At 38.7% G+C, this 16,697-nt stretch overlaps 1 protein-coding gene across 1 annotated transcript in view; it reads left to right on the top strand.

Annotated features, from left to right (window-relative positions):
* OBI1 (ORC ubiquitin ligase 1) overlaps positions 1-16,697 on the top strand; it is a 24,103-nt gene that overhangs the window by 7,382 nt on the left and 24 nt on the right. The window contains 3 exon segments of the mRNA XM_029960960.1: positions 1,274-1,522; positions 4,613-4,701; positions 14,349-16,697. The exon segment at positions 14,349-16,697 is cut by the window's right edge and continues 24 nt beyond it. Coding sequence (XP_029816820.1) covers positions 1,274-1,522; positions 4,613-4,701; positions 14,349-15,852 — 1,842 coding nt within the window. The 3' untranslated portion in view covers positions 15,853-16,697.

The raw sequence follows: 16,697 nt of genomic DNA, 5'->3' as shown, positions 1-16,697 counted from the left end.
CAACTTAGTGTCATCTGCAAATTTGCTAACGGTACACTTGATCTCCTCATCCAGATCATCAATAAAGATATTAAACAGAACTGGGCCCAACACTGATCCCTGGGGGACACCACTAGTGACCGGCTGCCAACTGGATGCAGCACCATTCACCACCACTCTCTGGGCCCGACCATCCAGCCAATTCTTGATCCAGCAGAGACTACCCCTGTCCAAGCTGCAGGCTGCCAGCTTTTTCAGGAGTATACTGTGGGAGATGGTGTCAAAGGCTTTGCTGAAGACCATGTCCACAGCCTTCCTCTGATCCACCGGGCGGGTCACCTGATCATAAAAGGAGATCAGGTTGGTCAGACAGGACCTGCCCTTCCTAAACCCGTGCTGGCTGGGTCTGATCCCTTGTCCATCCTGTAGGTGTTGTGTGATTGCACTTAGGATGATCTGCTCCATAACCTTGCCAGGCAGAAGGATAACATAAATCTCTTAAAAAACCTTGAATTTAAAATGGCTGTTCCCATTATAGGGGCAGAGGCAGGCTTGATTATTTATGAAAATATGCCTTGGATTTGTGTCAATGCTATATATGCTATATGTACTACCTTTAGTAGTCTGACCATGAACAACTCAGGTATTTAAGTTGGTGAACAGTGTAGAAGACATGTTTTCAGGATAAATTTTTTGTCCCTTTAACAAACCTTTTGAAGGTTTTTGCTTCTTTGTAGCTTCAGACTGCTACAGCTAAGAACTCTGCTCCTTGCATTTTGAGAGTCTTTCCTAAGGTGTTGCTACTTTGGTGTAGCTGGAGCAGCCTTTTTCAGGCAGTGTTCTATCCATTTTGAGTTTTGAGGCTTTCAGCATCTGAACATGTAATGTTTCCAAATGATATGAGAGAAACACTCTTATAAAACAGCAAATGAGTCAGCAGAGGACAGCCTTAAGAACACTCCTGATACAGGAAATCCTCCCAACAGAGTGCCCTGATAATAGATTCATGTTGCTGAATGCTTTGAAGCTTTTGGTCTGCCCACCAGTTTGTTCAGGGTCCTTTACGTAGTCAAGGGATTTCCTTCACTAAAATCTTCACTATCCTTGAGTGTGCAGGTTGATTAAAATCCTGCCTAGAACACAATACGTAAGCATACTTAGATATCTGTGTAAGTGAAGGCATGCATCTGGGCTTGCCAGAACCCATGTTTCCAAAGTGATGTGGGAACTTGTCAGTGTTATTCAATTAATCTCACAAATTATTTTAATTCCTGTGAATTTCTGACACCTTTAGGATGAAATAGAGTCCCTGCAAAAAGAAGTAGAAGATCTGAGAGGTAAAAATCTCAGTTTACAGACACAGCTGAAATCTCTTCTGGATCCTGCAGCATCAGCTTTGTCTTGCCAAAATGAGGAAACTAGCCAGTCAGCAAATGAAGCAAGTACCAGTGGCCCAGAAACACCAGAGGAATGGAGCAAAAAGCTGAAAGCTGCCAATGATATGTATGAAAAACTGATGGATAATGTGGAAAAGCTAAAGGAGGTAATAAATGCAATAAACACATTTCTTCAGCTATCTTGTAGTGTAACTGTTTCGTGTTAGTTAACCGGGAGTCAGAGCTAGCATGACCTCTGGGTACTTCATAGATCCCGAAGAAAGAAAAAAAATTGAATTCCAGTGACTGTTGTTGTATCACAGTATTTCCATATAGCCCTTGCAAGTGTCAAATGTTATTGCTTGTTCTAGTGAGTCCTGTACGTGACTGCTTTTCAACTCCTCCGTCACTCTATGCCTGGGTAATTGGATTATAGTAGCACTTGTCAACAGTATTGATGACCAGATTTTTCAGGCTTGCAATAATCTATATAATATATCTATTTTACAACATTCAGTGGGCAAACACAGTACAGTTGGCTGAGGCAGATTTTGCACTATTGCCCTCCCTGCTAGCCGATATTTTTGGTGCAATTTGCTGAGACAGGGTAACTTGACCCTTTGACCAAAAATAGACAAGCTTCAGCATTTTATGACCAGAAGATCCTTTACTGGAAACCTGCAGCCTTTTTATACATCTTGTTGTAATATAAAAAAAAAATCTGATACTGCAGAAGCGGGGATGCAGGAGGTAGACGTGTGACAATACATGTAAATAAAAATATCTTGCAAAATATACCTGTGGGCACAAGAAGGATCACCTCAAACACTGAATAAGAGTGAAATTGCAAAATTAATTTGAAAACAAGGTAGAAAGAACTGGACTTGCATTTATTCAAAATGCTACCTTTTTTTTTTCTATTAACAATCCTGAGTTGCCACCTGCAAAAATGAAGTGTGATGTGTTTAGGACTTTTTTCTTAACTTTTTAAACATTAATAGTGTTCCCACTTATTCTGTGCTACCGACTCGGAGGCACACATTATACTGTTCTGCCATTCTGTAGTTAAAAGGACACTTCTAGGACCCCAGGGGCTTCAGAGTCACTTGTAGATGGCAAAAGGGGATTCACAGCAAAAGGTTTTGTCTGCCTATTTTTTTGTATATTTTTTATGAAGTTAAACTGTACTGACTTTTTTTTTTTTGATGACTGAGTTTTTTAACTTTTTCCCTAGGTAAGTAAAAAAAAGAATATAGCAGGAACTGAGGGAAGGTTTTGTTTGGGTATTTTTTTCAATGTAACTTCAGCCTTAACAAGAAAAGGGATTTAAGTTTATGGAATCTCTAAATTGGTTAAGGGTTAGAAACAAATAGAGGTTTAGATGTGTTTTAGGGAACAATATTAAACTGTTGTCCTAGAATCATTTAGGTTGGAAAAGACATTTAAGATCATCAAGTCCAACACTCTTCCCATCTGTTCCCTCTTCAATAGCTGCTCAATTCCATAAGCTCTCCTTTTAGACCTTGTCTCAGTTGTAAGCATGCACTGAACAGTTCAGTCTGAACAGCAAGACGCACACACAGTCTGGAACCAGAAACCTTCTTATCCATGAAAGTGCCTGACCCAGGGGTTTCAGCCGTACATCTCTTGCTAGCGAGACATGGTCCCTCAGCAAATGCGCTCACCATCGCTTTCTTTTTCAAAACCAGACTGAGTCAGGAAATAGCAACCACCTTTATCATTTAAATGTCCTAGAGCAGACAAATGTAGAAATGCCCAAAGTAGGCATTATTGCTTTGAGTGGAGTCATAACAAGTATGGGAGTGGTGAAACAAACCCAACAGTAGAAATACTGGATAAAGAACACTCATTAAAAATGCAGTTATGTGAGCTAATTAATCTAGACATCATGCTGCAAGTGGAGGTCCCTTGCAGATTACTGGCTTGGAGGGTCAAGCACTCTTTAGAGGAAGGACACCAAAGAGGTTCAGTCATGAAATTTTTTACTTGATTATGTGGTTGGGGGAACTGTCTCTGGAAATGGAGAAAGGTCTTGGCCATGTTGTCAAATGGAGCTTCTTTGGAACTGAGGTTTCCTGAATTCTTACTCATCGCTTTCAGAATAATTTTTTGTGCTTTTATTTTTTGAATACCAAGTAGTTGACACTCAGACACCTAAGCTCTGGGCTCACCCTTCCCTTGTCTTCTTTATCACGGTCTCTAGTTATTCTTTTTGCCCTTAGGAATATTTGGTGTTGGGGAAGCAGGGCGTTAGTTTATTTTTTTCCACTCCGTTCTCCCTACCCCTTACCTGGAAAGATTGCTAGGGATATTTCTCTAAGCATTTAAAGTTTTCCGCCTCTCTTCTTGCACTGTTCAATGCTTCTAAAAAAGTACATTTCACTCCTGAGCCCAGCTGCATAGCTCCTTCTTCAGATCTAACTCTAGATCATACTTTTATTATGCAGTGGAAGTGTTATCTAATTGAGGTTATGAATTACAAGTCCTGGACTGGTGGTGCTTTTTTTTTAGCATACAGAGATTAGCAGACTATGAAGTGCAAAGAGTATATTCTGATTGTTAGGATAGTGGCATTCATTATTCTGAAACAGGGTGGCAGGAAAACTTCTCTTTATATGAAGCATCCTGTTAAGAAGGGTGTCTGCTGAACTGAGAAGAAGGAATTGACCTCAATTCAAGGAGTAAGAAGGGTTGTGAATCAGGAATCTTAATCGCAACATCCTGGAAGAAAGTGAAGAAAGACTGCAAATAGCTTGTCGTAATGCATTTACATCCACAGGATAACTATGCTTTAAAAACAAGCCAAAAAACCCACAAAGTAATGTTGCTCTAATTTGGAATGGGGGAAGCTGTTCAACATTAGTTTTGCTGATACCTGCACATTGTAATGTTAATGTACTTAACGTATTTAGTCATGTGGAAAAAAAAACATGGAATTGCCATTAGTACATCTCCTTAATGACTTTCTGTGCTAACTAACATTGCTGTGTTTATTTCCCTAGATAGGACACTTGCAATGTATTTTGGGAATATAAATAAAAAATGTCTGTTCGCTATTCAGTTTTGCAAACCATTTCCCATGGTGATTTTTAAGTGGTGTCCCTGTCTGAAGACTCTTTCCTGCCTTCACATTTCTAGTTCTGTCCCTTTAAAGAGGAGAAACAGCTTGTCCTATAAATATTGGAAGTCATTTCTGTTTTACTGTATACTTATTTTTTTCTGTTTCTTTTCCTTAGGCAAATAAGAAACTGAGCATGGAAAACAATAACCTTTTAAGAGAGAATTTGCGACTAAAAGCTGAAGTTGATAGTAGATCACCCCAAAAGTATGTGAATATTTTAAAAGCTACCATATTTTATTTATAGACTGTTTAACTGTTGTAGGACTGTAACCTAAAACTGTGGTGGTGTACACAGTGTTGCATATGTGTCTCCAGGTAGACTTTGGAATTTTTATCCTCATGGACTTGGGTGAAAAATGTAACTTAGAGAATAGCAGCAAGTGGGTGAGAAATGCATCTTAGAGAATAGCAGCAAGTGAAGGAATATGACTTGACTACAACTGGTATTCCTTGTGTTACCTGACCAGTACTGAAGAACTGGATTCATTAGTTGAATTCTACAGTTAACTTGTTATTTGGAAATGTCTGAATCTGGTATATGGTCAAAGTAGAAGGTCTCTTACTAAGTGCAGATATTCTGGTTGCTTGTGTTTAGGTTTGTTTTGTTCTTCCTTTTGCTGCCTTCGTGGTTTGTTTTGTGGGGTTAGGCTCCCTACTCAAGGAACGTTCCTGATAGCTTTGTGTCCAGCAGTATACGTGCAATCAAGCTTCTGCAGCATGAGAACATCATTCCCAGAACTGACACCTGTGTTTAATACTGTCAATAAACAGTTAAAACACCAATGACAATGCCCTCAAAAAGCAGAAACTTTGCCATATTGCTTAGAGCTGTGTTGTAAGGTAACCCTCCTTGGGAGTACTTTGTGAAGCAATATATTGATATTTTTAAAGTTGTGTTCCTTTCTTTCATTAGCTTTCTACCATTTTTCTGTCATTGGTTTAGAAAGTAAAAAGTTAATAGCAATATTGGCCAAAGGTTTATACAGAGCTTTTGAAGAAGGGGATTAGGAGGCACCTGCGTAATATAAGAAGAGAGCTCTCTGGATTTTGTTCTAGTTCACAACTCACCTGCTGGAAGATAAAATTCATCCTTATAGAAAAACTTACTTACCAGACTGCTTTTTATTTGAGACAACAGAAAAGAGGATGCATGATCCTTGGACTGTGAATACATAAAAGTACATTCTACCCTGAAGTTCCCAAATAAGATAGAGCCCTGTTTAAGGTCTTGGCAATGGATTTTATTGACATGGAATATCTTTTCGCATAAGATTCAAGAGTGAGTTGGCAAGCATGGCAAACTTGAAAACTAAATAAATCCTAGAAAAGAAGAGCTAGAAAAGACCAGATAATATAAGTTGATTTTTGCTTTACTGATACTAGGTAAACTCCTCAGTGGAGAGAATTTCCCTTTCTTCTAGCTTGTGCATGTTTTACCATGGTCAGAAAAAAATAGATGTCTGAGGGGCAGGGGTGGGAAGAATTAGTTTTTGCTGCAAGCCAGTTATTTTTACATCTTTTGCCAGTGTTGCCTAAAACTACAGCCTGTCATTTTCTTCTTTAGAAGCACAGATGTAGCCAAATGTTATTATAAATTAGACAGTTTCAAGATCTGTCTTGCAACCTATATGCCAGCTAGATTTACCTGTCTACGTCTCTGCTATTAATTTTTTTATTATTTTTTTAGTCTCCAGAACAGGTATCACATCCTGCCTGCCTATTGGGAATTATGTTTGACCCATACTAGCCTAGAACTGTGCATAGGATTTAGGATATGAATTGAATCAGGCTTAACCTGGGCTAGGAAGAGTTCAAACACTTCAGGAGTTTGTATTTCTGTTCCCTGATTCTGCTATATTCAATTTTGGCTTTACTCTGGGCCCAGTGGTGTGCTACAAGAATTTAAGTATATGCAACAAAAAGCTTGTCCTGGAAGAAACCCTTCAGCACGTTAAATTTAGCAGTTTTACTTCACCCTACCTGTACCCATTCATTCCTAGTCATGTCTTATAGACTGAATTCATCCAGTTCTTTTAGAGAAGTGTAACTTGAGAGAAAAAGTAAAGTTCTGTTTATTTGGTTTTGCTCTGCACTCAGGAGTCTCCAGTGTCTATGGTTTTCTGAAGCAATAAGACTTAGAACTGGGTACTAGATTACAAGTGAAGTCTCAGTAGCACTAACTAGAGCAGAAAAACTGTCTTGTGTCTTCTACAGCATCTTATATCTTACAATACCTTTTTTTGTTCTTTCCTTTAACCTGACACTTCTAGCACAAATGCCCAGTACCAGTTCTGTCAAATAGCTACTTAGAAAGCCACCTTCCTACCTCATTTTGCATTTGTGCTGCTATGTCTCCTTTCAAAGTGTGGGAATTAAACCATTTATTGGCTTTCTTCAGGTTGGTGTTTTGATGCGTGTCAAACTTCACTTATTCAAATTCCAGACACATCTTTCAGGTGGTGGGAAGTCTCTCCCATCTTAGTGTTGTTAGCAGAATTTTTAAATTAACTTTCATCTTTGTGGTCATCAGTCTGGTCAATATCCAGACCAGACCTAACATCAAGACATTTTTTAAATGTTCTTTCAGCTCTGATAGCAAACTTTGGTAATATCTAACAGGTCTTTCAGCTGGGCTTCACACACTGAACAGGGCTTGCAATAAATGTCTTGCTTATGAAATCAGAATTGAAAGCAATAAGCATCAGAGCCCAACAATGTCACTAGAATCAGAAGTTTCTGTGCAGGTACATTGATTTGCCAGTACAGTTGTTCCAGTGTGCTTTATTCAGAAGTTTTCAGAAGGTAATTTTTGGAAAAGTTTCTGGATGAGTCTCTAATGCAATTTAAAACAGCTACTGAATTGGATCTTTGTCATTTACTGTCACAACCATTGTTTCTTTTGTCATGTATTCCTCAGCTTCAGAGTCTCAGGTATGGATTCATGCTTAAACAACTGACTAAATTAACTAAATAAAATTTGTAACAAATTTTTTTTAAAGGTTTTGTCAGTATTCAGTCCCTGTATCCCAAGTGTATTTCATTTTGTGCATAATGACAGTGGAGCTGAATAGTAAAACCTAAATTGTTTTAGTGGACTTTGCTTTACAGCAGAGGAAACACTAATGGCAGGTGAATGATCCCTTTGTAACACAGACTCTACCTCTTACATCACAGGAAAAGTATAATTACCCTTCTTCAGTGGTCAATAAAAAACTTTCCTTTTATCATAGTCTTGAGTTGTTTTTTCTTTGTTCGTATCCATTAAAACCTGCTGAAAAATGTCATGTATGTCAATAAAATTGATATTTCAACCATCTCAGGGATTTTTACACAATTTTTAAACTGATGATGCTGATTGATTAGCTTTTTATTTTTTTTCCTTGAAACATTTTTAAGAGTAGACCTTCACCAGAATACAATAACATCATGTAGTTGGGACACAGGTCTGAAAGGCAAATAGAGGTAAGTTTCTTGCTCTAATTCTTGCTAAAGACCTTCACTTGTCTCCTATTTCTCAGGCAAATCAGACTGATTGGTGGCTGTTGTTTGCTCTTTGTTTACCCTTTCTCCTGATGAATTCTCAGTAACTTTCATTTTCCCAATGGGGAACAAGAAAACTTCTAAAACTTAAGTTTTGCAGGATGATAAAGCCCTATTAATTCCAGCTCTACTTAAAATAGAAAACTGTTACGTCTATTGGCAAGGCACAGTGGATCTAAAAGCATTTTTGGCAAAAGGATGTTTGCTTTTTACCTGAAGGAAAATAACTAGCAAGTCCATCTACTCCAGGGTATAGTGTATTTTATGAATGGTTAGATTCAAATTAGCTTGAACCAGCCTTCTAGGCTTCCTAGGAGCCTTTTCCCTAAATATTTAATTCCTTCTGCCAGTTAAAATCCCAGTCTGAAAAACTATCTGTAAAATGCACAAAATTGTTGCATTATCTCTTTTCTCTGATTTTGTTTTATTGTTGTAGTTTGAGGAGGGAGGAGAGCTTCTCCATCTCCAGTTTTACTGTTTATCTTGTCTAGATTTTAATATCAAGTACTTTCAGAAATCTAAGGCTGTTGACTTTTTGGGTCATTTGTTACTACATTGAATTTTTATCTAAGTCAAATACTTCTGCTCATGCCAGACTTTTTAGTTTAGTCTTCATTTTACTGAGCCTACAAATAGGCTTCTAGTAACCTGTGTCCATGGTGCGGAGGGTAAGAACTTTACTGTCTTCCTTGATAGAAAACTGGGCTCTGTTCTTACCTCTCCACAAGTTTGCTATTCCAGAGGAGTGGCCATTTTCAAAGACCAGCTGCAGTGTGGCCTTAAAAGTAAGTAGGAGAACGGAGAATATAGTAGCCTTCAAAACAACTCTGAGTTCTTAAGTCATAGCATTAAATCCTGAGGAAGTGCCCACTTCAGGTGTGAAGGTCTGAAAACTTAAGCAGATGGGTAAGGACATTCAGATCACACTCCAGTTTTGTGGGTTTTCTGGTAGGATTTTTTTTTTTTAGTAATTCTGAAGTAATTATTTCTGGTTTATGCTGTTTGCTGACCCTGGGTATAATCTGCCTTTCTTATATGGAAAATCAGTGCTGCTTCACTGAAAGATGTTAAAATGCTTGGAGAGATTTTGCATATTTGTCTAAATTCACCCAATTCCCTAAGTGAAAGGAGAAGCTCATTTCAAAGAACATACCTGACTTGTCTGTTCTGTTCAAATCCTGCTGCTCTACAGTCATCCAACAAACAGTATATGTCTTGACTTTTTTTTTTCTTTGCTTGCTAGGAAAAGGCCCCTGTCTTACAGTAACTGTTTTTTTCTTCTTAAACATACCTGTGCAAATATGACATACTTTTAAGGCAATTGTATAAAACCTGGGATATTCTCTGATCTGCAGACACTTGAGATCACTTGTCATAGGTGATGTAGAGGGGGATTGCAGAACTTGTTCTCGTGCAGCTACATCTGGTACACAATATCACAGAAGGACTGTAGAAGCTACTAAGGCTTTCAGCTGCTTTGTTCTTAGATTTCCTGCCTCTATCTTCCCACCTAACTGCAGAACCCAAGGGAAAATGTGAAAATGTGTATCTACATGACAGAACTGGGTTTGGTTGTACACTCTGGCATTGCCCTTATCTCAAACTGTGACAGGCCCTGACTGTACCTTGTCATTTTCCACTTTTCACCACTCTTTGTTTCCGTTGGAGTATGGATCATGCTCTTGCATCCTGAGCATGAGGGTGGCCCCCAGCCTGGGCCATCAGGTGATTAGAACTGGAGAGTCAATTTCCATAGCATCCTTGCAGCCCCAGTCTTCAGTAAGTGGTTATACAAGAAAAGTTTGTTGCAGCTACTTACTACCCACAAAGGGAAATGTTTGTGTGAGACTCTGTGGTTTTAAACTGAGTTGGTATCACTTAAGGGCTCAACCAGATAGATGTGTTAGTGGTCGCTGATGTGTGAAAATAAAACCCTAAAGCTGAATTTGCAGAACTGATAGATAAGAAGAGAAGAAACAAGTGAAGAAATTTGTTTTTCAACTTTCCAACAGTTTCTAAGTGGACTTCTTCAGAAGTTGTGGTTTAACCCCAGGTAGCAACTAAGCCCCACACAGCTACTCACTCACTCCCCTCCCAGGGTAGAGGAGTGGAGAAGTAAAAGTGAAAAAACGCATGGGTTGAGATAAAGACAGTTGAATAGGGAAAGCAAAAGCCATGCACAAGCAAAGCAAAACAAGGAATTCATTCATCACTTCTCACAGGCAGACAGGTGTTCAGCCATCTCCAAGAAAGCAGGACTCCAATCACGTGTAACTGTGACTTCAGAAAACAAACACCATCACACCTTTCCTTCTTCTTCCCCCAGCTTTATATTCAGAGCAAAATGCCTTATGGCGTGGCATATCCCTGTGGTTAGTTGAGGTCAGCTGACCCAGCTGTGTCTCCTCCCAAATTCTTGTGCACCCCCAGCCTCCTCACTGATGGGTTGAGAGACAGAAAAAGCTTTGACTCTGTTGTAAGAACTACACAGGAGTAACTTAAACAGCTCTGTGTTGTCAGCAGTGTTTCCATCACAAATCCAAAACATAGGCCCATACTAGCTACTGTGAAGTGAATTAACTGTATCCCAAACAAAAGCAGGATAGGAGTACTCAAACATAACTGAGGGAGCAGTTGTGTGATAATGTGCAGGAAAGTTACGCCAACAGTGTTAGTTCTTCTTGCTCCCTGTATGTTAATTCTTCTTGCTCAGAGAGCTGACTGTAGCTTTCTGTCAAGTTAGAATCATGCTGAGTCAAGAAAAAGGACTCTGACTGAGGAGAGATCCTGAAACCTTGGATTCAAGTGTTCCATCTAGACATCCAGTATCACCTCAGACACTATAACATATCCAGTACACCTTCCTGGGGCTAGTGGCTGTGATACAGGGTCTATAGATAGAATATGTGTATCCTTCCAAAGTGATAGCTGGAGGTCAGCAGTCATGTAAAAGATTTTAGGTGATCTAAAATGTCATTAAGTTTCTGTTTTGAAGAATCCAAATCCCACCTGAAATGTCTTTCTGTTCACTTTATGAGTGACCACTTGTTTCTGCAGGCTTTCAGTTTTCTATAGAAAGGATGCATTTAAAACACATGCATTGAGATCCAAAGTCATTGTTTCAGTGATGTGACTGAAGAACAAGACACTAATGCTCAAAAGTCTTTGTCCATGTGTGAGGGTGTGGCTTTCCTTCAGTATATGTATGCTCTTTATCACATGTATACTGAATACCTTAACTTCTAGTGAAGAAGTTAACACTTGTTACTAAGTGTGAAATAGTTCAAATACTTCAGGAAATTTATCTAGATTGTCAGGTGAAACTTAGATTTATTTTCATGTAACTGCACTGCATTCTATTGTTATTATCAGACCATAATTTTTTCATTTATAGCACAGCTCACTGTACATCTGAAGGGAAAAGAAGAGAAAATCTTTTATGAGTGGTTTGGTTTGGGGAGATGAGCAGGAATCTGGCTTCTCTAACCAAAATGTGAATGTCTTAAGCCCTCTGCTGACCTGCTAGGTCAGTTACTAAAACATCTATATCATGCTCTGGTCTGGAGTAATTGGCTTAAATATGTGCATAGTAATATGGCTGTCTTAAAAATCCATGTCCTTGAAAATTTGGGAAATAAATGCAGGCAAGTCTCAAAGCTGGAACAGAAAGCAATTACTGTTCTTTGCCTAACTGCAGAAGTAACTTTGTAGGCAGCTTGTCATATGTTCCATTTCTGAAAACCAAAATTCCCAAGCACATCCCTCTGCAACAATTAACATATTAGTGATGCTATTTGCCTTTGAACAACATACTGTATTTTTTTAACCTGAGGACACTTGTTATAAAAGTTACACTTGAGAATACGGTGCTTCTTCCTCATAAGCAAATCCCAGACTGTCACTAATGCTATTTGCATTAAATAAACATATTACACCATTCTTCCATTAAAAAGGAATTACCAGGTATGCATATAAATGTAAACATGTTTTAATTTTTATGTCAGAGTGTCTGTTACAGCAGACTCGAGAAAATCTTGCTTATTTTGCAGAAGCATTTTTCCCTTTCTCTCACTTGGCTATTCAGCTAAATTGTATTTTTGCATCATCTTTCTATCTTTTATTAAGCAGTGTAGCGTTTGCACCTGTAAGACTATGTGAACAGGTCCTTTAGAGAAGGGCAAAATAAATACTTTTGGATCATCTTAGGAAGTGTGAAAGGTCTTGCTTGGGCCCTGCTGTGCTACACTGACTCCTTCCGTATCGTAAAGCAAAATCTGTGTTCCTTTAACTAAAGGAGGAAATAAGCCAAAATGTGTTGTATAGGAGGATGCTTATTTCATGTAACCCCCTTCACCTGACAATATAATGGAAACATTCTTGAGCTGTGATTCTGCTTTTATCTAGTTTCATATGGGAGACAGAAAGTTGTCTGTGCCTTTTCTCCCATTCCCCTCTTGTGTGCAGCTAGAAGTGGAGAAACTGCTATAATCGATTGAGAAAACTTGTTATCCAGAGCATAAGCAAATGAAAAATGTTCTGTCTTCTTTTTTATGAAGACAAAGAAAATTGAGTAGAGCTACTGTGGAGGGGGGGTATCTTTGCCTTGACTGAGTTCCAATCCAGCCAGCTTCTTGTAGGGGGAAAAAAAGTCTTACTAAATATAAATCTTCTATCTTGGCATTTTTTGTCAACAAGGCAGTGAGTGGCACATACCAAAACTGTGTGAACCTTAGGCTGATCTGATTTAAAAAGTCATCTAGTAGCAGTGCTGTGACAGACTATTGTGTGAGTCTTACCCACCACTGAACCATCTACACTAAAGTCTTCAGAGTTCTTCAAATATGCAGAAGCAGTTGAATGGTGAAATATATCAGTAGATCCTGGTCACTTGTGCCCAGTTTGTCTGGGGCTTGTGATACCCGTTATTCCTTTCTCTAACTACCCACTTAACTGTATTGCAGTTGTCAGCATACAACAGTTTCTTGCTGCTTTGGGCTCATGAATTAGAAGAAATAGAATACAGTTTGATTGTTTGCTGGAAATGCATGCCTGGATCCATGGATATTTTGCCAGCGTAGTTGCAGGCCACAGATATACCACCTTCAGATTTCACTTGTCTAAAGGTTGCAGTGGGAGCATTTTGTGAAGAGATGAGGGGATGGAATGGGGAAAATGGAATGTAAATTCACTGTGACTCTGAGGGAGGGACAGGCAGACAGGCAAAGAAAAAAGGTAGAAATTCCAGGCAGTGTTTGTGCTGGAAGAGTGAATATAAACTTATGCTGTAACACAGAGCTGCAAGATAGGAGGTGGAGATTTAAGCCCACATACAGAATTGTCATTTCTTTGTGATATAAAACCTTATTTGTCATAGTTGTAGGGTGGCTGTAGGTCCTTCCCTCCTTTCTAATAATACCAGAACTTTAATTGTTTTTTCTTTCTATAAATTGAAATCCTTGGATGGAGCAGGGAATTCCCTGGTGCTCACCTGTCAATGACAGGTTAGAATTAGTCAGGGCATATAGCTGAAACCTTCACCTGCCCTCTGGGGAAGGTCAGTCTTGAAAGCTGATGGAGGACGGGGGGAAGGCAAGTCCATATCTTGGCAGTTGAAAATGTGCTCAAGCTGGAAGCCCCACAAGCACATAACTTTCACAAACCACAAGTGTCAGGTTTTTGTATTGGAGTCAAGGTAGAAATTAGATTGTTCTGGTTGTAAAGCTCAAAAAACAAGTAACTGAAGTAAGTGGATATACCTTCTGCAGAACAGGTAAGGAAAAGCTGTATATCTAACAGGAACGTAATTGAAATGGTCTATATAAGTATTTAAACCACCTCAAAGGACTACTGCATTTTCTACGTTTCATATTGGCATTTTGTATTTGACAAGGTGACATTGTGAAAGAAATGTGTTGTAAAACACTGCTGTACTGTAGGAAAATGATTGAATGTAAATATTTCAAGATGTGGACCACTGTTCAAATGTTATCATAAATCTTTGCCATTGTTTTAGGGGATAATTCTTCATGCATATTTGAGTTGAATTGATAGAACCAGCCCCTGGAAGTCTAATCTGCTTGTTATTGCCTTGCCACCACTAATTTTTTAATTTTGTCTTTTTACATATCACCTCCACCTGTATGTTATTTGTGATGATTTTAGCATTTTTTCATAACTAGCAGAGAAAAGTTATGACTTTTCAAATTAACACGGTGTTTAATAGTTTTGCTCTGTCTTGAAATAAACTTGCAAAGCATCATGAGAATGTCTTTTTCCAGTTTAATATTTTCTTTCTTTTTTACTTATTGCAGGTTTGGTAGGTTTACAGTAGCTGCACTTCAGTCCAAAGTGGAACAAAGTGAACGTGAAATGAACCGTCTGAAAAAGGCACTGGAAAGAAGTGATAAATACATAGAAGAGATGAAATGTCAGCTTTTACAGCTGAAAAATGCAGGCAAAGGAAGCCAAACAGTGAGTGCTGTTAGTGAGAGAGCACTTTCCACAGATGCTGAAGGAGGTGAGAGCAGTGAAGATGCAACTTCTTTGAAAACCCAAGTTGAAGAGAAAAAAGCTTTGAATACCAGTCAAAGTCCTGACAGTCTTGAACAGCTGGCAAGTCGTGGAACTTGTTTAATCTCTTCTAGTCAAGATAGTTTGAATTGCTCAAATACCCAGTGTGCCACACAGAAAGAACTATTTCCAGGATGTCACAGGGTTGTCCTGGATGAAAACAGTACAAATATGGATGCCTGCTTAGAAGAGCAGTGGAGTAAAATTGAGGAATGTACCCCATATAAGGATGAAGAACTTTATGATCTTCCACCACCGTGCACACCTTTTTTGTCTCTCAGTCGCCTTCAGTTGAACACTCCTGATGGAAAAGAAAATACAAGGAAACCATCGACATTCCTGAGAAAACTGAAATTCGAAGAGTTTCGTGGAACTTCAGATGGTGGCAGCAAAGCTTCTCCTGAACACAGCACAAGCAACTGTAATAGTCAAAAGAAGCTAAACTGTTTTACTACAGGAAAATCAGGGTTTTGGGGCACCTGCCCAACAAATTTTGCTGAGAACTTAGATTTTGATGAATCGGAGCAAAATTCAGTAGCTGATCAGTCAGATGAGACAACAGCGAAGTCCAGTGATAAAACAAGTACTTGCTTACCTAAAAGGCTACATACTCTCTGCTCTTCAGAAATGAATCGCACAAGAACCTCCAGTGAGGCATCTATGGATGCTGCCTACCTTGATAAAATTTCTGAGTTGGACTCAATGATGTCTGAGTCGGACAACAGCAAGAGCCCATGCTATAATTTCAAGTCCTCTGACCTTGATAATTCTTCAAAGTCAACAGAGTGCCCTAAGCTTCTGAATGGAACTGAGAAGAAACTGGAAGAAATGAATGAGGAACAGACAATGAAGTGTCCAGAGACAAGCAATCTAGCAACTGATAGAACTGGCTGGAAACCTGTTATGTTTTCCAACCTCTCCCCATCTGACCTAGATATGAATGACCACTTTCCACTGTTTACAGGCCAAAATGCAGTGGCTAGTGGTAGCAAACCTCAAAACTCTTTATTTCAAAGGGACTTTTCCCCAAGTGTACTGTTCAGTAACTCACAAAGGTTGTTTGAGGAACAAAAGCTTGGTTGCTGTTTTTTAAAGATGTCATCTGATCTGCACAGTCAGCTTAGTCCTCCTTGGATGTCTTCCTTTACAGCTGAAAGAAAAAATAAAAATGTCAGTCAGTCAACCAAGAGGAAAATTCAAAGCAGCCTTTCCAGTGCTAGTCCATCAAAAACCACCAAAAACTGACTCTACTTGAAAATCAAACATGATTTAAAGTGATAAATCTGCAAATGTGTAATATTTACAGGTGAACTGAATTTTTAATAACTTCCATGCAATCTGATCCTCTCATTTTCAGCTATGTGAAAACCAAATATTCCCTTACCCATTGCAAGCTATTTCCTAGGGAAGAACCATTCCAGATTATTTTCTTTGACTGGGCATTTTATGTACTTGGAAGTTTGGGGTTTTTGGATGTTCTTTTGTTTTCAGATTACATGCTCTTCCAGTTGTGAGCACAGCTAATGGCTCCCTTCAACAGGAAGTTCTAAGTGGACTTAGCAAATCAGTCATTCCTGTGATAATTAAAGGTTACATTTCCTGTTCCTAAAGATTGCAGTTTTTTGCGTGTAAGGCAGCTACTGGCTATATATCCTATGGATTCATGAAGTTGCTATAAAACAATGTCAGTTTTGCCATAAAACTTTCCTCCCAGAGGAAATGTTGCTGCTCAAACTGTTTCATAACACTGTACTGTGCTGAAGCTCTTGTTTTCGGTGGGTGTAAGATAGCAGCTTGTTTCTTTTTAGGGTTACAGCACTTCAGTTAGAAAACATCTCTTCTTTAACACTGCAGTCATGGTTTGTTTTTTTTTTTTTTTTTTGAAGTTAAGCACAATTTTTAATTTAGTTCCCAAAAAGCATTGTTATTCTAAGTGTGTTTAGTATGCCTGTATAGACAATAAAAATGGGTTTGTATGCTAATAACTTGTTTACCTAATGTGCACTGAACATCTTACATTAATACTGTACCATTTCACATTAATACTGCATGCTTTTCTATGTGAATTGAATAAAACATGTTATAAGCAC

Source organism: Manacus vitellinus, unplaced genomic scaffold (genome assembly GCF_001715985.3).
Source record: "Manacus vitellinus isolate BGI_N305 unplaced genomic scaffold, ASM171598v3 scaffold_2_pilon, whole genome shotgun sequence".
Taxonomy (NCBI): Eukaryota; Metazoa; Chordata; class Aves; order Passeriformes; family Pipridae; genus Manacus; species Manacus vitellinus.
The sequence above is the reverse complement of the archived record's forward strand: the minus strand, read 5'-3'. Positions and strand labels throughout refer to the sequence as shown.